The 22,321-nt window shown below is 38.1% G+C and overlaps 1 protein-coding gene across 5 annotated transcripts in view; it reads left to right on the top strand.

Moving 5' to 3' along the window:
• LOC128704247 (vacuolar protein sorting-associated protein 35-like) overlaps positions 1–21,984 on the top strand; it is a 41,204-nt gene extending 19,220 nt beyond the window's left edge. For all 5 annotated transcript variants that reach the window (XM_070081382.1, XM_070081380.1, XM_070081383.1 and 2 more), the window contains 5 exons: positions 7,703–7,828; positions 13,685–13,775; positions 15,971–16,165; positions 20,348–20,431; positions 21,739–21,984. In XM_070081382.1, coding sequence (XP_069937483.1) covers positions 7,703–7,828; positions 13,685–13,775; positions 15,971–16,165; positions 20,348–20,431; positions 21,739–21,969 — 727 coding nt within the window. In that variant the 3' untranslated portion in view covers positions 21,970–21,984. The remainder of the gene's footprint in view (positions 1–7,702; positions 7,829–13,684; positions 13,776–15,970; positions 16,166–20,347; positions 20,432–21,738) is intronic.
• Positions 21,985–22,321: the final 337 nt, after the last annotated feature.

The following is a 22,321-nucleotide window of genomic DNA, read 5'->3' as shown; positions in this document are numbered from 1 at the left end:
TCACTTGTAAGAGATAACGAAACTTCAGGGGATACACCGATAGAAATTTTTCCCTCTTGGGCATCATATTATGCTATATATTATTTTTTACGGTGTGCTTTTTATGTTTATATGCTATTATTATATTGCATTATGTCATAATAGATCAATTGTGATAGATAAATAAGCCTTATAATTGATATTAGCGTGGATATGGAATATTTATGGAATATTTTGTTGGCTGGAGGTGTCGGCCATTTTGGGTACTATACCCAGGGTACCTGACTGGTTACTTGACCATATTAGCTCCGCCCGCTCGGGCATGATCTCAGACAGTGAATTTGTATTATATTAGACATAAAGATATAAGAAAACGATAAAAATAACACGGGGAAAAAACGTAAACAAAGCCGAGTCAGTGCTTCTTACGCAATATGACCCGTCAGCACTGTCACCATGCCTGTTATAAATGGCTGTAATTCCTTTTAGAAACATCGTACAAGGATAATAATTATACCAGAGTGTAGCCAGAAAGTTCAGCTATTTTTTGGTAACAATAACTCCATTTTCATATTTTTTCAAATTTTTTTTTTTTTGCTCCGCGCGCGTGAACCTGACCGCTCCCTTTAGCTCATTTAAAAAATATAAAAAACTGTCAGTACAGTATACACTCCAAAATTTGCTGTTATGTTCCACATTCAAGGAACTACATTTATACACAGATTTGTGATGAATGGTTTGAAAAACCGACAAGTTGAAGATTGAGACACTTGTGCAGCATATGGGAATCTTTATTCAGGAAACGTTTTGCCACACAGTGGCTTCATCAGTCCAATACAAAGAGGAAGGCGTAAGGAGAGTTGGAGTATGAGGTAATCAGTCCCTCAGCCTGGAGTCGATGTGTTCAGTCCATTCTACAAGATTGATGGACTGAACACATCGACTCCAGGCTGAGGGACTGATTACCTCATACTCCTCCTCTCCTTACGCCTTCCTCTTTGTATTGGACTGATGAAGCCACTGTGTGGCGAAACGTTTCCTGAATAAAGATTCCCATATGCTGCATAAGTGTCTCAATCTTCATACACAGATTTATACACTTCGAGAGTGTATAAATCTGTAGTGGAGGGAAGGCAGAGTAGGGGTCAGCCTAGGAAAGGTTGGAGGGAGGGCGTAAAGGAGGTTTTGTGTGCGAGGGGCTTGGACTTCCAGCAAGCATGTGTAAGTGTGTTAGATAGGAGCAAATGAAGACAAATGATTTTTAGGACTTGACGTGCTGCTGGAGTGTGAGCACGGTAACATTTATGAGGAGATTCAGGGAAACCAGCAGGCCAGACTTGAGGCCAGAGATAGTAAGTACATTGCCTGCACTCTGAAGGAGAGGTGTTTATGTTGCAGCTTTATAACTGTAGTGTGAGTGCACCTCTGGCAAGACAGTGATGGAGTGAATGATGAAAATTTTTCTTTTTCAGGACACCCTACTTTGGTGGGAATGGCCAATATGTTAATAAAAAAATAAAATATTCTACACTATAGCACTACTACTCTCTCATTGACCCATACATCATCTATGAAATTTGTGCCTGGGGTTTTACCTCAGCTATCAACCTCAATCCAATTATCACACAACAAAAGGCAGTTAACATAACCATCACAGACTCAAATTTTAGGCAAAACTCTTCTCTTATTTAAATCCTAAATCTTCTGAATATTAATGCCAGAATGTATACTGTATTACTGTTTACTAAACATCTTCCAAATACTGCATCACACTGTAACGGTGATACCAACCTAAGAAACTTTTCAAATTGCTAGAGAACTCGAGCATCATACTTGAAACAAATACCTCTTTGATTTTCCTTGTGTTTGCTTGAACCACTATAGAAATATGTTGCAAATAAGTGTCAAATATGCGTAATAATTTGCCAGATGAATTAAAGTTTTTAACTTATTGAATTAAAAAAATAAAGTTTTGTGTCCTAAATGAGTCCAGTTATATTACACCATGTGTTTCCCTGAATCTCCATGGGGAAGCAGGGCAGAATTCTTCCTCCATAAGCCATGCGTGTCATAAGAGGTGACTAAAATATCGGGAGCAAGGGGCTAGTAACCCCTTCTCCTGTATGTACTATTGGTAAAGTTAAAAAGAGAAACTTTAGTTTTTCTTTTTGGGTCACCCTGCCTCAGTGGGATACAGCCAGTTTGTTGAAAGAAGAATATTTCCCTTCAACAAACTTTAATACAAGTTTTGAAATGAATAAATTTACTTCAGGGAAAATTCGAGATTCTCCCCGGAGCATTTCTAGGTTATGAATTTCACCATGCTCCTCAATTTTTTAATTTTAATGCTATCTCCAACCATTATTACATCATTACTTTATTTGCTTTTTAATCCTCTTGGCATTAAATTAAAAATTTAAATATATTTTACTAAATGTGTATTCAATTTTCATTAATATTGCCATATAATGTATTATAGTATATTGTTTTAGTATAAAGGAAAGAGCAAGGTGATGAGGATAAAATATTTAGGTAAGGAAAGACTGGATAACAGATTGGAGGGAGGGAATATGGAGGAAGTGAATGTATTCAGATATTCGGAAGTGGACTTTTCAGGAGATGGGGCTGTGAAAGATGAGATGAATCATAGAATTGATGAGGGGAAAAAGGTGAGTGGTGTACATAGGAGTCTGTGGAGACAAAGAATGTTATCCATAGAAGCAAAGAGGAGAATGTATGAGAGTACAGTGGACCCTCGACCAACGCTGGCATCGTATAACGTTAAATCCGACTAGCGATACATTTTAACGCAAAAATTTTGCCTTGACTAGCGCTAAAAAACTCGACCAACACGATTCGTTCCATTCGAGACGCGCCTCACTTGTCCCGTGGGTGCCAGTGTTTACAAGCCAGCCACCGTGGTCGCATCCAAACATACAATCGGAACATTTCATATTATCACAGTGTTCTTAGTGATTGCACCTGCAAAATAAGTCACCATGAGCCCCAAGAAAGCTTCTAGTGCCAACCCTACAACAAAAAGGGTGAGAATCACTATGGATATGAAGAAAGAGATCGTTGCTAAGTATGAAAGTGGAGTGCATGTCTCTGACCTGGCCAGGTTGTACACAAAACCCCAATCAACCATCGCTACTATTGTGGCCAAGAAAACGGCAATCAAGGAAGCTGTTCTTGCCAAAGGTGCAACTATGTTTTCGAAACTGAGATCGCAAGTGATAGAAGATGTTGAGAGACTGTTATTGGTGTGGATAAACGAGAAACAGATAGCAGGAGATAGCATCTCTCAAGCGATCATATGTGAAAAGGCTAGGAAGTTGCATGACGATTTAATTAAAAAAATGCCTGCAACTAGTGGTGATGTGAGTGAATTTAAGGCCAGCAAAGGTTGGTTTGAGAGATTTAAGAATTGTAGTGGCATACATAGTGTGATAAGGCATGGTGAGGCTGCCAGTCCGGACCACAAAGCGGCTGAAAAATATGTGCAGGAATTCAAGGAGTACATAGAAGCTGAAGGACTGAAACCTGAACAAGTGTTTAATTGTGACAAATAGGCCTGTTTTGGAAGAAAATGCCAAGCAGGACCTACATTACTCAGGAGGAAAAGGCACTCCCAGGACATAAGCCTATGAAAGACAGGCTTACTCTGTTGATGTGTGCTAATGCTAGTGGTGATTGCAAAGTGAAGCCTTTATTGGTGTATCACTCTGAAACTCCCAGAGTGTTCAGGAAAAACAATGTCCTCAAGGCTAATTTGTGTGTGCTGTGGAGGGCAAACAGTAAGGCATGGGTCACTAGGGACTTTTTCCGTGACTGGTTACACCATGCATTTGCCCCCACTGTGAAAAATTACCTCCTGGAAAATAAATTGGACCTTAAGTGCCTCCTGGTATTAGACAATCCTCCTGGTCATCCTTCAGACTTGGCAGAGTGACTTTCTGGGGACATGAGCTTCATCAAGGTCAAGTTTTTGCCTCCTAATACCACTCCTCTCCTGTAGCCCATGGACCAGCAGGTCATTGCAAACTTCAAAAAACTCTACACAAAAGCTATGTTTGAAAGGTGCTTTGTAGTGACCTCAGAAACTCAATTGACTCTAAGAGAGTTTTGGAGAGATCACTTTAGCATCCTCAATTGCGTAAACATTATAGGCAAGGCTTGGGAGGAAGTGACTAAGAGGACCTTGAACGCTGCTTGGAAGAAACTGTGGCCAGAATGTGTAGACAAAAGGGATTTTGAAGGATTTGAGGCTAACCCTGAGAAGCTTATGCCAGTTGTGGAATCAATTGTGGCATTGGGGAAGTCCTTGGGGTTGGAGGTTAGTGGGGAGGATGTGGAAGAGTTGGTGGAGGAGGACAATGAAGAACTAACCACTGATGAGCTGCAAGATCATCTTCAACAGCAAGAGGCCAGACCTGAGGAAACTGCTTCGGAGGAGGGGAGAGAGAAATTGAAGAAGTTGTCTACTTCAAAGATTAAGGAAATGTGTGCAATGTGGCTTAAAGTGCAAACCTTTTTTGATGAAAATCACCCTCAGACAGCTACTGCAAGCCGTGTTGGCAACCTGTACAATGACACTGTTGTGAACCACTTTAGGAAAGTCATAAAGGAAAGAGAGGTACAGGCCTCTATGGACAGATATGTTGTGCGACAGAAGTCCAGTGACTCAAGCTGGTCCTAGTGGCATTAAAAGAAGAAGGGAAGTAACCCCAGAAAAGGACTTGCCCCCTCTAAACACTAACACCATCCACACTCTCCCCTCCTCCCATCCCATTAATCATCACCAGATCTTCAATAAAGGTAAGTGTCATGTAATTGTACATGTCTTCAGTTTGTGTGTATTAAAATTAATATTCCATGTGGTAAAAAATTTTTTTTCAATACTTTGGGGTGTCAGGAACGGATTAATTTGATTTCCATTATTTCTTATGGGGAAAATTAACTCGACTAACGATGAGCTCTCAGTGTAATAGCATTGGTCGAGGGTCCACTGTATAGTGGTACCAATGCTCTTATGCGGGTGTGAAGCATGAGTGGTGAATGTTGCAGTCACAGCTAGCAGTAACAGCCTCGTTGATTAGGCCCTGATCCACCAGGAGACCTGGTTGTGGACTGGGCAGCGGGGACGTTGATCCCTAGAATGCCCTCCAGGTAGACTCCATGTAGACTACTTTGACTTTGATTTTGTGTTGCAATTCTCGAAGGATACAGAATGCATGCAGCATTTTTTAAATGAAGTACGTATTAATACTGCTCATCTTAAAAATATTATAAAACTTAAAAAAAAAAATATTTTTAATGATAATCAGAGATGTGTTTTTATGCATTCTGAAACTGAAGATGTATAAAGTTGATATGCAAATACAAGAAAAATAGATGAAACTTGTTATATCCTACATTTTGTGCAGTTTTTATATATGTTCATTACTGTATACATATACCACTAACTTTATTTTAAGTGTTTATTAGTATTAATGCAAAAATACTGTATATAAAAAACATTTATGGATTTGGAAAAGGCATATGACAGGGTGGATAGTGGGGCAATGTGGCAGATGTTGCAGGTGTATGGTGTAGGAGGTAGGTTACTAAAAGCAGTGAAGAGTTTTTATGAGGATAGTGAGGCTCAAGTTACAGTATGTAGGAAAGAGGGAAATTATTTCCCAGTAAAAGTAGGCCTTAGATAAGGATGTGTGATGTCACTGTGGTTGTTCAATATATTTATAGATGCAGTTGTAAGAGAAGTGATTGCAAGGGTCTTGGCAAGAGGTGTAGAATTAAAAGATAAAGAATCAAATACAGAGTTGGAGTTGTCATAGTTGCTTTTTGCTGATGACACTGTGCTCTTGGGAGATTCTGAAGAGAAGTTGCAGAGGTTGGTTGATGAACTTGGTAGGGTATGTAAAAGAAGAAAATTAAAAGTGAATATAGGAAAGAGTAAAGTTATGAGGATAAAAAGATTAGGTGATGAAAGATTGGATATCAGATTGGAGGGAGAGAGTATGGAGGAGGTGAATATATTCAGATATTTGGGAGTGGATGTGTCAGCAGATGGGTCTATGAAAGATGAGGTGAATCATAGAATTGATGAGGGGAAAAGGGTGAGCGGTGCACTTAGGAGTCTGTGGAGACAAAGAACTTTGTCCTTGGAGGCAAAGAGGGGAATGTATGAGAGTATAGTTTTACCAATGCTCTTATATGGGTGTGAAGCGTGGGTGATGAATGTTGCAGCGAGGAGAAGGCTGGAGGCAGTGGAGATGTCATGTCTGAGGGCAATGTGTGGTGTGAATATAAGGCAGAGAATTCGTAGTTTGGGAGTTAGAAGGAAGTGCGGGATTGCCAAAACTGTTGTCCAGAGGGTTGAGGAAAGGTTGTTGAAGTGGTTTGGACATGTAGAGAGAATGGAATGAAACAAAATGACTTTGAGAGAGTATAAATCTGTAGTGGAGGGAAGGCGGAGTAGGGGTCAGCCTAGGAAAGATTGGAGGGAGAGGGTAAAGGAGGTTTTGTGTGCAAGGGGCTTGGACTTCCAGTAAGCATGTGTGAGCGTATTTGATAGGAGTGAATGGAGACAAATGGATTTTAATACCTGACGTGCTGTTGGAATGTGAGCAAAGTAACATTTATGAAGGGATTCAGGAAAACCGGCAGGCTGGACTTGAGTCCTGGAAATGGGAAGTACAGTGTCTGCACTCTGAAGGAAGGGTGTTAATGTTGCAGTTTTATAAACTGTAGTGTAAAGCACCCCTCTGGCAAGACAGTGATGGAGTGAATGATGGTGAAACTTTTTCTTTTTCGGGCCACCCTGCCTTGGTGGGAATCGGCTGATGTGTTAATAATAAATAATGATACAAAAAACAAAAACTAATGAAAATTATATTTGAATGAATGAAGAGCTATCAGTGGAATCATATATTGCATCATATCTTAAAATGTGACAATTCTTCTCTTTGCATATTTATATAAGCACTAAAATATAAGTACATACAGTATTTTATAATGTACATTATGAGTACAGTTGTTTGGACACTTGAAATTTGTTTGTCTTTTAGTTCAGTCTGTAATTTAATTCTATATTTAATTATATATTTGCCATCTAGAGTGACATCTGAACTGTTGTATCTGCATGCTTCTGCAAAGACAGTGATAGTGTGAATAATGGTGAAAGTGTTTCTGTTTTGAGTTACCCTTCCTCAGTGGGAGATGGCCAGTGTGTTAAAAAATCAGCATTATCATGCCTCTATAAATGATGATCATGCTAGATCATACAATGTGATCATTCATCATGAAGTAGATATTAAAAGTACAATACAATATGGTAAACACTTGGTATGGTGTTACAAATTATTTTTCTAGTTTTATTTTGCCTCCTATCATATTTTAACATTATTGGATATTAAATTGATAAACAATACATACTTGCATAGTATATATTCATCATCTGCTGTCAGTTTGTAAGTTGGTTAAATTCTAAGTCATTATGCATAGTGTCTGAATATAACATTTTAGTACATTATTCACATATACAGTAATCACATTGTCCAAAAAAGTCAGAGGCATTTGAAATAATTGATGAGTTTCCATTTCCCTAACACTTGCCTTGTAATTTATAACAGCAATTTCCAATTGAAAAAAATTGAAGTTTCTCTTAATTATGTAAAGTTGTTTGTAATATTGATGATATTAATGATATGATTTAAAACAGATATCTGCTAATAACAGTTGGTCTGGTATATATAAAAACAAATGAAACCTGCAAACGTGACATCTTGAAGGATCTGGTTGAGATGTGCCGAGGAGTTCAGCATCCCCTTCGTGGACTGTTCTTGAGGTACGTTGAAGCTTGGCCTAATATATTCTCTAATTTTTTGATGGCTTCACTGTGTATGGATTGATGAATATTGATGTAGACCAGTGTTTCCAAAGCTGGGCAGTACTTTTTTTGCAACCTAGTGTGTATTTTTAAATATAGTGGAACCTCAACTTACGAGTGTCCCAACATACGAATTTTTCGAGATACAAGCCGTCTCTCGGTCGATTTTTTGCTCCGAGTTACGAGCCAGCTTCCCCCGCTTCCCCCTTCAACCCACAACCCGCACACCTCGCTTGTTTATCTATGATTTCATGCTTTAATTCTATGGAAATCATCCTTTTTTTCTGCTCAGCACTGTCCTTTGCACTTACTTTCTTAGGACCCATGATTAGAAACAAGAAATTTGGTGAAATAACTGCAGAAAATGGAAGGAAATCACAAGAAAATTTCCTCCCACAGCGAGGTAAACAGTGCCCTGTGCCAGCCAGCGTCAAGGTTCCTTGACGCTGGTGAGAGGCTCTTGATCTAGGGAATCAGATCTGTGCTCCAGTTCCCTAAATTAATAAATGGGAAGTACAATGCCTGCACTTTAAAGGAGGGGTTTGGGATATTGGCAGTTTGGAGGGATATGTTGTGTATCTTTATATGTGTATGCTTCTAGACTGTTGTATTCTGAGCACCTCTTCAAAAACAGTGATAATGTGCGAGTGTGGTGAAAGTGTTGAATGATGAAAGTATTTTCTTTTTGGGGATTTTCTTTCTTTTTTTTGGGTCACCCTGCCTCGGTGGGAAACGGCCGACTTGTTGAAAAAAAAAAAATAATAATAATTATTATTAGTCATATGTACGTACTACTACTACTACTACTACTACTACTACTACTACTAATAATAATAATAATAATAATAATACAATATAATAGTACACGAAATACAGTGGTCCCTCGCTTTTTGTAGTTCTCGGCAATCGTAAATTTCGCTAATCATAGGGGTATTTTCGTATAAACATGGACTCGCTTTTCATAGGTTGACTCCGAATATTAGTTCGTCCGGGACGTGTATGCACAGTGTGAGCCGGGGCAGCCTCCCTACCCAGCCAGTCTGGCATTGTTTACCAGTGAGTGAAGGTCCCCTCAAGTGCTCCTACGAAATATTTCATAATATTCCACTCATTTTAGTGCTTGCAATTACTAAATAAGCTACCATGGCTCCAAAGAAAGCTCCTAGTGCCAAGCCTGTGGTAAAGAAGGTGAGAAATATGTACAGTGACAAAGTCTTGGGCCATTTTTAAGGAAGTGTTAAAGAGACGCCAGAAACAGAGCTCTCTCCACGGTTACTTTGCGAGACAGGACTAGAGTGACTCTCAAGGTGGTCCTAGTGGCATTAAGAAACAGAGAAGAGAAGCAACCCCAGAGAAGCAATTGGTACCTGAGGTGTTCCTGGAAGAGGATTCCCCTTCCAAACTGTAAACAATCCAATCTCTCTCCTCCTCCAGTCTCCCATACACTAAGAAGAATCTCCAATAAAGGTAAGTGTTATGCTGTTAATGTTTCATTCATCATTTCCCATTGTATTGTTTATGTACTATATGTATATTTCATGTAAAAAATATTTTTGTTTTAAAACTTCTGGGTGTCAGGAACGGATTAATTGTATTTACATTATTTCTTATGGGGAAAACTGATTCGCAAATCGTAAATTTCGTTTATAGTAGCTCCTCCAGGAAAGGATTAATTACGAAAAACGAGGGACCACTGTAATAACAATAAGGAGAAGGCTGCCACTAGTTGGCACCGTGAACAGCAAAACACCTGGTGAGCAGTGGACATGTTTACCTCGCTCTGGGAGGATATTATGTTGTGATTTCCTTCTATTTTCTGCAGTTACTTTGCCAATATTTTTTTCTAACTATGGGTCCTAAGAAAGTAAGTGCAAAGGACAGTGCTGAGAAGAAAAAGAGGATGATTTCCATGGAATTAAAGCATAAAATCATAGATAAACATAAGCAAGATGTACGAGTTATTGACTTAGCCAGACAACATCAACGTAGTACATCTACAGTATGTACGATACTAAAGCAGCAAGGCTGCTTTAGAATCATACAATAATTTCTAAGCGTAGCGTTAAAAGTGTAGCAAGTATCAGTGAAGAGTGAAGTGAAAAAAAAATTGTTAAACAAATTGTAGCAGTTAAGTTCAGCATTAAGAGTGTAGCAAGTAAGTTAAGCGATGAAGCGATAGAAAAAGGATGAAACTAACTCCTCCACTGTTGTTGGAGGTTTATAAGGCCACTGACAACATACGCTGCCCTGCTTATCTTCTACCACCCTCCAGTGCAGTTAGCCTCCCAAGCACTCTGTTTTCTCTTATAACAGGAGCATGGGAAGATATGTAGTCAGAGCAGGAGGGGGAATGGATGCTGCTGCTGACACCACTAGTCACATACGTAATGACATATTTTATTCATTCTAGAGTATGTATCATGTTTCTGTGTTAACCCTTTGAGGGTCAACAGGCCCTCTCCGAGACTTGTTCTCAGGGTCGGCCAAATTTTAAAAAAAAAATTATTTTTCTTATGAAAAAATAGAGAATCTTTTCCTGATCATAATGACACCAAAAGTATGAAATTTGATGGAAAATTTACAGAATTATGCTCTCGCGAAGGTAGCGGTCTCGACAACGTTTACGCATCGGCGATTTTTGCCCAATTTGAGCCCTATTTTCGGCCAATTCCAGTGTACTAGTCGACAAAAATCATAACTGTTTCTCTAGAACTCCATTTTTTCTATTGAATGAGTACAAGAAACCACCCATTTACTGATTTCAACTATCCAATACAGTGGTTAGAATTTAGCAATTTTGCCAATTTCACACAAATTTCAAAAGATGCCAATTTCCAAATAGGGTCCAGAATAAACAAGAAAAACATTCCTGGCACTAAAATAACATTTCCTCTGTTCGTTAGTCACATCCCCAGGCCCCTCTTATATTTCTTTGGCTTTCCACTTTCAATTTTTATTCGTACAAAAAATAGAAGATTTATTGTTATGCAGACTGCTGCATTAATGTAGAAATGTTATAAATAATATCAGCGCACTTGTGAAAGAATATTAGACTCACCAGTTGACGTGTATTGGATGCTTGGCATGATTTGTTTACTTTTGAACTTTGGTAAAAATCGAACATTGCTGCTACTTTGAGCTCAATTTCAAGGTACTTTTCATTGTAAAACCAGTCAAAATCATCTCAATTTCTGTAATATGTCTTCCATTCTATAAAATGAGACCAAGAAAACTAGAATACAAGAATAGATACCATACGAAAATACAGTGCAAAGTCGCTGTTTTATTCCAAAAGCACGGTCAAAGTTTTTTTTTTTATTATTATGCACTGTGTGCTACAGGATTTTTTTTATACTGCGCACACTGACCACATAGACCCATTCTTTCATATGTATGCCTACCAGCTTTCTCCCACTAGATTTGAGGGCGCTAGAATTTAGGCATACTAGTATGTCAAAAAACCCTGAGTCGTAAGCCGTACTAGTACGGCCGAAACCCTCAAAGGGTTAATTATATTGTTTATTATGTCATACTAGATGAATTGTGATAGTTAAGTAAGCCGTAGAGTTGACATTAGCATCGTATTCAAATATTTTGTCCTGCCTCCAGAGAGCAGGAATTTCGCTGGAATGGATTAATGGCATTTCAGTTAATTTAACCCTTAAACTGTCCAAATGTAGATCTACGTTTGCACACGTAGCGCTCCGACCTTGATTTTCTCCATAAGAAAGCATGTTAAAAAACGTAGATCTACGTTTGGACAGTTTAAGGATTAACCCTTTGAGGGTCGACAGGCCCTCTCCGAAACTCGTTCTCAGGGTCGGCCAAATTTAAAAAAAAAAAAAAAATTATTTTCTCTTATGAAAAGATAGAGAATCTTTTCCCGATCATAAAGACACCAAAAGTTTGAAATTTGATAGAAAACTTACGGAATTATGCTCTCGCAAAGTTAGCGGTCTCGGCGATGTTTACGCATCGGCGATTTTGCCCACTTTGAGCGACATTTTCGGCCAATTTCACTGTACTAGTCGACAAAAAACATGAATATTTCGCTAGAACTCCATTTTTTCTATCGAATGGGTGCAAGAAACCACCCATTTATAAATTCAACTATCCAGTACAGTGGTCAGAATTTAGCAATTTTGCCAATTTCACACAAATTTCAAAAGATGCCAATTTCCGAATAGGGTCCAGAATAAACAAGAAAGACATTCCTGGCACTAAAATTACATTTTCTCTAGTCATTAGTCACGTCTCAAGGGCCCTCTTATATTCTTTTGCTTTCCACTTTGAATTTTTATTCTCACAAAAAATATAAGATTTACTGTTATGCAGACTACTGCATTAGTGTAAAAAATGGTATAAATATTATTGGTGCACTTGTAAAAGAATATTAGACTCACCAGTTGACGTGTATTGCACGCTTGGCACGATTTGTTTACTTTTGAAGTTTGGTAAAAATCGAACATTTCTGCTACTTTGAGCTCAATTTCAAGGCACCTTTCATTGTAAAACCAGTCAAAATCATCTCAATTTCTGTAATATGTCTTCCATTCTATAAAATGAGACCAAGAAAACTAGAATACAACAATAAATACCATACGAAAATACACTGCAAAGTCGCTGATTTATTAAAAAAAAATGGTCAAAGTTTTTTTTTTCTCATTATGCACTGTGTGCTGCAGGATTTTTTTTAGACTGTGCACACTGACCACATAGACCCATTCTTTCATATGAAGGCCTACCAGCTTTCTCCCACTAGATTTGAGGCCGCTAGAATTTATGAGTACTAGTACGTCAAAAACCCCTACGCGTAAAACGTACTAGTACGACCAAAACCCTCAAAGGGTTAAATGAGGAAAGTTGATTTGTTATACAAGCAAATTGAGTTACGAGCTAGGTCACGAAACGGATTGAACTCATAAATCAAGGTTCCACTGTATTTGTTATTTGCCTTTGCAGTTCGGTTTTATTGCATAATCATTATATACTAGTTTAAGCAAACTTAAAATAAGGATATTTTCAGAATTCTTTTTTTTTTTTTTATTATCACACCGGCCGATTCCCACCAAGGCAGGGTGGCCCGAAAAAGAAAAACTTTCACCATCATTCACTCCATCACTGTCTTGCCAGAAGGGTGCTTTACACTACAGTTTTTAAACTGCAACATTAACACCCCTCCTTCAGAGTGCAGGCACTGTACTTCCCATCTCCAGGACTCAAGTCCGGCCTGCCGGTTTCCCTGAATCCCTTCATAAATGTTACTTTGCTCACACTCCAACAGCACGTCAAGTATTAAAAACCATTTGTCTCCATTCACTCCTATCAAACACGCTCAAGCATGCCTGCTGGAAGTCCAAGCCCCTCGCACACAAAACCTCCTTTACCCCCTCCCTCCAACCCTTCCTAGGCCGACCCCTACCCCGCCTTCCTTCCACTACAGACTGATACACTCTTGAAGTCATTCTGTTTCGCTCCATTCTCTCTACATGTCCGAACCACCTGCAAAACAATTACAGGTTTTTGTTTCACAGTCATCTGGCAGGACGGTAGTACTTCCCTGGGTGGTTGCTGTCTACCAACCTACTACCTTATTTAAAATAAAATTTATTCACGAGGCATCAGCCCTCATTGTTCAGTAAAGGGCACTGGGCAATTTTTTTTAAAAAATACTGGATTAGATTCATTAAGTCACTGTTGGTCATGACTTAAAAATCTTGTGAACTAATTACCATATATAATTAGAACTTAACTAATGGGTATTAATTACTTGTACTACAGAGCTATTAATTGATGATTTTTTCTGGCTTTCAGGAATTACCTTCTTCAGTGCAGTCGTAATATTTTGCCAGACATTGATGACCCTCCTGCTGGACACAACCCAGAAGAATATCCATCAGGTTCTGTAAGTACTGTGTATGAATGATGGAGAATGTATGATGGACAGTACCATATATCATTTTCCTCATAAGTATATTATGTTTGTTCATTTATACTTACTGCATTAATCGTCTCTTGATTTTTTGTAATATGAGTTTATCAAATCAGCACAATTTTGTTACATATGGCAACTGCATTTTTTTTTTTTTTTTTTTTTTTTTTCAAAAAAAAAAAAAATCTTATCACTACCAAAGACTTCTGATTGCTTAAAATATTATGCCTTGGTAGGAAACATCCATTGTTAAAAAAATAAAATAAAATCATTGTCTAGACTTTGTATATAAATTTATGTATGCACTCTGAAGGAGATGTGGGAAAGTTGCAGTTGGATAAACTGATTGGGATGTCAGCTCTCTTCTGGAAAAATAGTGATTGAATGAATGATGATGAATGTATTTCCTTCCGCATCTACTAGGAAAATGATAGGATGGAAACAAGAACCTTCAAAACTAGGGATGCCAAATCCATGATGATTCTCTTCAAATCGCTTGTTCTCTCTAGGCTGGAATATTGCTTTTCACTAATAGCTCCTTTCATGTCAGGCAAAACTGCAGACCTGGAGAATATACAGAGAACTTTCACCGCATGTATAAGTACCCTAAAGCACCAAAATTACTGGGAATGGTTGAAGTCCCTTGACCTGTACTCTTGGAACACAAGCAAGAAAGATAAATGATAATACACTTGGAATATCCTAGAGGGATTAGTCCCAAATCTGCACATGGAAATCTCTTCCTATGAAAGCAAAAGACTCAGCAGGTAGTGCAACATATCCCCCATTGAAAAGCAGGGATGCCATGAGTATGCGTAGAGGCAACACAGTAAGTGTTGAGGGCCCAAGACTGTTTAACTGCCTCCCAGCATATATAAGGGGGATTACCAATAGACCCCTAGCTATCTTCAGGAGGAAGCAAGACAGACACCCAAAGTCAGTACCTGGCCAGCCGGGCTGTGGTTTGTACCTCAGTTTACATACTGCCAGCAGTAACAGCCTGCTTGATCAGGCCATGATCCACCATGAGGCCTGGTCATGGACCAGGTCACAGAAGTGGTGACCCTCGGAACACCCTCCAGGTATACCCTGTTTTGGCAGGAGGCAGCCAATAAGTTAAACAAAAAATTGTGCATGATATTCATATACATGGCTCTCAAACATGACATTTCTGTTGCCTCAAGCCTCCTTTTCACTGCAGCATTCAAAACCCATGCTTCACACCCATATAAGTGTTAGTATTACTATACTTTGGTACAGCCTTATTTTGCCTACATAGAGAAACTTCTTTCCACAGATAATTCAATACACCACTCATCTTTTTTACCTAATCTATTTTGTGGTTTGCCTCATCTTTCATAGACTCATCTGCTGATATGTCTGCTCTCAGATATCTAAATAGATCCACTAACCCCATACTCCATCCTCCTGATCTGAAATTCAATCTTTTATTGCCTAGACTTTTTATTATTTTCTTCATTTTGCTTTTTTCTGTGCTTGCTTTTAATTTCTTTTTTACATACCCTGTTATGTTTGTCTACCAACCTTTGTAACTTGTCTTCAGAATTCCCTAAAAGAACTGTCATCAGCTACCCAAGTGTTACCTAATATTCAGCAGTTGCATCAGTTACATCTCTTAAGTAGTGTTTGTCCATAAAATATTGCTACCACTTGCTAGAGAGACATTTGCTTTTCTGTTTACATCTTACCGTCTTGTTCTGCCTCTGAGGGTATGAAAGGCCAGCCTCTCCTGTCACAACTGGGAAAGAATAAACTGGATTACAGTGGGGCCCAGACTTCCAGCAGTCCAATTTAGATTGATGTGGCTTAGAAATGAGGTCCGGAAGATATAATATTGAGAAAATATTCACTTTTTTGAATGCTGATCTGCAGTTATAAATATGTATGACACACAACCACCATTTTTTTTGTTTTAATGTTAAACTTTCTAGAAAAATAATTTTAGGGTAACCTACGATTTGGTCATAAGTTGAAACACCAAGAATGCAACTCGTTCATAAATTGTAAGTTGGGGCTCTACTACTGTATTATACTGTATCTTAGTCCATAATTCCACATGTGGGGAAAAAAAGAATGAGAGTAATCACTCGGTATATTTTCTTCACATAATTCTGTCATGTCACTAATTTTAAACATGTATTACACAGATCTCAGATAGTGTTGACTTTATCTTGATGAACTTCGCTGAGATGAACAAGTTATGGGTGAGGATGCAGCACCAGGGACATTCCCGAGACAAAGAAAAAAGGGAGCGCGAGAGGCAGGAGTTGCGCATCTTAGTGGGCACTAACCTGGTTCGCTTGTCTCAACTTGAGTTTGTTGATGTGCAGAGATATAAGAGGGTAAGTACAACACAGCATCTGTAAAATTACTCTTTTGAAGGGTTGGATCATTTTTTTTTAATATTGTAGTCTTAAAACCCATTTACAAAAAAAAAAAAAGCATACAGGTCTCCCTCAACATTCACGTTTTCAACTTTCACGGGCTTCACACATTCGCGAATTCCCAACCGCCAAATTCCCAGCCACCAAATTCCCAGCCGCCAAATCATATTTAAGTTTCCCGCCACCTGCGAGTCCCTACTACCCTCCCTCCGACCCCTGCAACTGGCAGCCAGCCCTCCCACCACTCAGTGTGGTGAGTGTTTTGTTTGTTCATTATTTGCTATTAAACTACAGTATAAATAATGTAAACCCATTCATGACTGCATATTGGAATGGCTATTCGGACAGGTATTAGACGGTGACATCATGTGTTTACTCTTGAACACTGCAAAGAATTAAACATTTCTGCTACAGCTAATGATAACAATAGTAATAATAATAATAATAAATATGATATAATTGAAGAAGGAAATTGTACAAAAATACGAGGGAGTGGTTGACACATGGTCAGTGTGACTTTGTTTATGCTGGAGTAAACATTAGTCTCCCTGCTCTTCCAAACATTTCACAATAATTCATTGTGTTTGGTGCTTGTAGATTGAGTGTGACTGAAGTGGTAGAGGCAGTGATTGAGGCAATGGTATTTAATAACATACATGTTAATAATAATACATGTTATTAATAATATGTACTACAGTGGACCCCCGGTTAACGATATTTTTTCACTCCAGAAGTATGTTCAGGTGCCAGTACTGACCGAATTTGTTCCCATAAGAAATATTGTGAAGTAGATTAGTCCATTTCAGACCCCCAAACATACACGTACAAACGCACTTACATAAATACACTTACATAATTGGTCACATTCGGAGGTAATCGTTATGCGGGGGTCCACTGTATTATTATTTATAACATGTATGTTATTAAATACATACATGTTAATAATAATACATGTTATTAATAATAAATTATGGGGAAATCAAATTCAAAATGGGAATTGACACAGTTACTTTTTGCTGATGATACTGTGCTTATGGGAGATTCTAAAGAAAAATTGCAAAGGTTAGTGGATGAGTTTGGGAATGTGTGTAAAGGTAGAAAGTTGAAAGTGAACATAGAAAAGAGTAAGGTGATGAGGGTGTCAAATGATTTAGATAAAGAAAAATTGGATATCAAATTGGGGAGGAGGAGTATGGAAGAAGTGAATGTTTTCAGATACTTGGGAGTTGACGTGTCGGCGGATGGATTTATGAAGGATGAGGTTAATCATAGAATTGATGAGGGAAAAAAGGTGAGTGGTGCGTTGAGGTATATGTGGAGTCAAAAAACGTTATCTATGGAGGCAAAGAAGGGAATGTATGAAAGTATAGTAGTACCAACACTCTTATATGGGTGTGAAGCTTGGGTGGTAAATGCAGCAGCAAGGAGACGGTTGGAGGCAGCGGAGATGTCCTGTCTAAGGGCAATGTGTGGTGTAAATATTATGCAAAAAATTCGGAGTGTGGAAATTAGGAGAAGGTGTGGAGTTAATAAAAGTATTAGTCAGAGGGCAGAAGAGGGGTTGTTGAGGTGGTTTGGTCATTTAGAGAGAATGGATCACAGTAGAATGACATGGAAAGCATATAAATCTATAGGGGAAGGAAGGCGGGGTAGGGGTCGTCCTCGAAAGGGTTGGAGAGAGGGGGTAAAGGAGGTTTTGTTTGTAAGGGGCTTGGATTTCCAGCAAGCGTGCGTGAGCGTGTTAGATAGGAGTGAATGGAGACGAATGATACTTGGGACCTGACGATCTGTTGGAGTGTGAGCAGGGTAATATTTAGTGAAGGGATTCAGGGAAACCGGTTATTTTCATATAGTCGGACTTGAGTCCTGGAAATGGGAAGTACAATGCCTGCACTTTAAAGGAGGGGTTTGGGATATTGGCAGTTTGGAGGGATATGTTGTGTATCTTTATATGTGTATGCTTCTAGACTGTTGTATTCTGAGCACTTCTGCAAAAACAGTGATAATGTGCGAGTGTGGTGAAAGTGTTGAATGATGATGAAAGTATTTTCTTTTTGGGGATTTTCTTTCTTTTTTGGGTCACCCTGCCTCGGTGGGAGACGGCCGACTTGTTGAAAAAAAAAAAAAAAAAAAATTAATAATAACATGTACTATTATTATTTATAACATATATGTTATTAAATACCGCTGCCTCAACCGCTGAATTATTGTGAAATGTTTGGAAGAGCACGGAGACTAATGTTCACTCCAGCATAAACAAAATCACACTGACCATGTGTCAACCACTTCCTCCACCACTGCTTCAGCCCTCGTATTTTTGTACAATTTCCTTCTTCATTTATATCGTATTTATTATTATTATTATTATTATTATTATTATTATTATTACTCTTGTTATTATTAGCAATAGCAGATATGTTCGATTCTTTGCTGTGTTTAAGAGTAAACACATGATGTCACCGTCTAATACCTTTCCTAATAGCCATTCCAATATGCAGTCATAAATGGGTTTACATTATTTATTCTGTAGTTTAGCAAATAATGAACAAACAAAACACTCACCACACTGAGTGGTGGGAGGGCTGGCTGCCAGTTGCAGGGGTCGGAGGGAGGGTGGTAGGGACTCGCAGTGGTGGAGTCTGTGGTATTTAATAACATACATGTTATTAACATACATGTTATTAAATAACATACGTTATTAAAGCATAACATGTGTATATTTAGTACAATTTATGACGTTTTCATGTATTTTTATGATTATTCATGGTTCAACAAGTTAAGGAAGCAGTATTGTAATATATTTCCCTACAATATATTGAGGCACCAAACATTCACAGTTTTTCAACATTCGCGAGGCTCTTGATCCCCTAACCCTCGCGAATGTTGAGGGAGACCTGTATTTACATTTTTTACTGAGAGGGTACTAGAATAGTGAAATGTTATTAAATAAAATGGTACAATAAGAGTTGGGAAAATGTTTGATTTGGAAACAGGTACTGTAGAGCTCAGATCCTTATGGGTAGGTGCAATGCATCTATATCAATTGCTGTATTGTTGATTCCTTCAGCTCCTAAATTTCATTTAGCTCTTCAGTTTTCACAGAGGATAGTTATTTTGTAATGTGTTCAGGATATGCATGTGTGCAAAGCTAAGATAACCACTGTTCCTTACTCTAGTTGCTGCTTGGGCAAGGGGTGCGGTACAAACACAGCAATCGTAGCAGGTTTAAATAAGTACCATATGACAATTTACTGTATATCAGGTGAATATTTTAGGTCTCTAGTTACAAATGTACTAATAGATTGGTAGACTGCAGCCATCTAGGGAGGGACTGCTGTCCTCTCATATACATATGAAATGGAAATCTGACCTTTATGACTGTGGAGAGACAACAACACCATCTTATGGAGACAGAAAAGAAAACACTGTCTTGTGAAGAAAGAAAAGAAAATACTGTCTTATGGATACAGTATGTTGGGGAGATTGTTCGCTACATATACTTCACTGAAATTAGACTAGGCAGCTGACATATGGTACCTATATTTATGAAACTTAAAAAAAAAAAATGGTTTACTATGTAATAAAAAACACAAACAGTTTAATATGTAATAAAAAACACAAACAGTTTAACATATAATAACTTGGATTCTAGTGAATCAAAAATATGAACTAAGAAATGTAAATTATGAAGCAAAACTGAAAATACTCAGTTGTCCGATTGCGAATGAAGGATTGAACCTTCTATCACTCCATGTGCTTTTTAACCTACTCAGTTTTATTGCTTAAATAAACAACAACAACAACAATAATAATAATATTGTAATAAATAATTTGCAGTTTTAAACTGTAGTACTGGCATCCCTCTGGCAACACAGTGATGGAGTGAGTGATAGTGAAAGTTTTTCTTCTTGTTTTGGGTTACCCTACTTGAGTGGGAGACTGTCGGTTTATTGAAAAAATAATTATAATAATACCATATAATAATTGTAGTATCTCTAGATTTGGTCTACTGTCTCACCATTTTCTTCAGAACATTTGTTTACCTGCTTCCTTGTTGACCTATTGTTTTTCATTTCATTGCATATGAGCAAATGACCTTGGATATTACTTTCTTTATTAAGTAGCACACTAAATTTCCAGATGGTTCTTCCGGGGATCTTGGAACAAGCTGTTAGCTGCCGTGATCCACTTTCTCAAGAATATTTGATGGAGTGCATCATTCAGGTGAACGAAATATATGGTATTGTGTAATGTAGTTTTAATGGACCATAGCTATTAGTTTTAATATAGTTTTGTTGTAAAATGAAACTGAAAAACCTTAAACAAATAGGATGGAGCCAAGGGGTAAAGGACGTTTTGTGTGTTAAATAGGAGTGAATAGAGACAAATATGTTTTGAGACTTGATGAGCTGTTGGAGTATGAGCAGGGTAATGTTTTGAGAAGGGATCAGGGAAACCAGTTAGCCGGAATTGAGTCTTGGAGTGGGAAGTACAATGCTTGCACTCTAAAGAAGGAGTTTTGAGATATTTGCTGTTTAGAGGGACATCTAAATTGTTGTATCTGCATACCTCTGGCAAGACAGTGATAATACAAATGATGATGAAAGTGTTTCTTTTTTCAGGTCACCCTGCCTTGGTGGAAGACTGCCAGTGTATTAAAAAAAAAAATAGCTTTTCTCAGCAGATAGCCTCTGCTGTCTGGCTGTTACATGTTCTCCCATGTATTTGTTTTCTATAGAAGACAGAAATGACTTTTTTTTTTTTTTCTGATTAAGTATAATCCATATTGACACAATAGAAGTTCATCCTTAGACTGATAAAAAGATGAAAACCACAGAACTGGTAATTATGCTGAAATGGTTTTGACATAATTTTGGAAAGTAGTTCTCAATTCTATAATAGCTACTGTGTTTACTTTCCATTATAGGAGCCCTAGCCTTGCTTTCTTTTTAATTAACATCATTACGGTAGGGAAGCAGATATCTTTAACCAAACATTTGAATGTTTCCAACACATACTGGAGTTATTTGCACAGGACTGTAGTGATTCCTTATACAAGATACAAGATTCCAGAAGGCTTGAGGTTTTCTAACACACTAACACATTTTTACCTGGATACAACCCACGAGATTCAGTTAATACACGTGTACCGATTTTTATTGCTAGGTGGGCAGGGATGGAAGGAAACTTGATTAGGAAATCTGTCTTAAGAAAGCTTGACCAGGAAATCAAACCCAAGATCTTGCAAATCCTGAGTTGAATGCCTACACCAGTGAGCTATGCAGTTCCTTGAAGGCCTGGTCTGAGACCATGCCATGGGGGGGGGGGGAGGGTCACAGTGATCACCAGCATCATTTTCAGATACATTTAATTTTCTTTTAACTTTCATAGAAATATCTACTCCATGTTTGTAAGACATGAAAATATATGTCATGACTGACTTGCTTTTTCAGGAATAAAATAATAAAGAATATGTCCTGCAAGTTGTATTGTCATTTACTATTACTGGTACTTTTGTCTCCCCAAACTAGGTGTTCCCAGATGAGTTTCACCTTCAGACACTTAGTGCATTTCTGAAAGCCTGTGCTGAGCTCCATGCTGAAGTCAATGTCAAGAATATCATCATCTCTCTTATTGATCGTCTGGCTAACTTTGCTCATCGTGAAGATGGAACTGGAATCCCCGATGATATCAAGTTATTTGAGATCTTCTCGGAGCAAGTATCTCAAGTTATTAAGGTAATGAATCTAAAGAATATATAGTATTGTTTTACGCCCTTAGTTGACCATTGCAATGATAACACTCAATTTTGTTTATTATCAGCAGTTTATAACTGTTGAGAAAAGTGTCGTTAGGTAAAAGGACACAAGTGCAACTAATGTGACATTTTATTGTGGCAACGTTTCACTCTCCAGGAGCTTTGTCAAGCCGTTACGGTGTGACAAACCTCAATAAAATGTCACATTAGTTGCACTTGTGTCTTTTTACCTAACATATTGTCTCATGCATGAGTGATTACAGTCTTTGTAAGGAATTGCTGATAAGCCAGGTTTATCTTCTAGGGTAATATCTTTTCCTCTTATCAGTCAACAAAAGCATTTTTAGTATTCTTCC

The sequence above is a fragment of the Cherax quadricarinatus genome, unplaced genomic scaffold (assembly GCF_038502225.1).
Source record: "Cherax quadricarinatus isolate ZL_2023a unplaced genomic scaffold, ASM3850222v1 Contig2524, whole genome shotgun sequence".
NCBI lineage: Eukaryota > Metazoa > Arthropoda > Malacostraca > Decapoda > Parastacidae > Cherax > Cherax quadricarinatus.
This window is presented reverse-complemented; position numbering and strand designations above follow the sequence as displayed.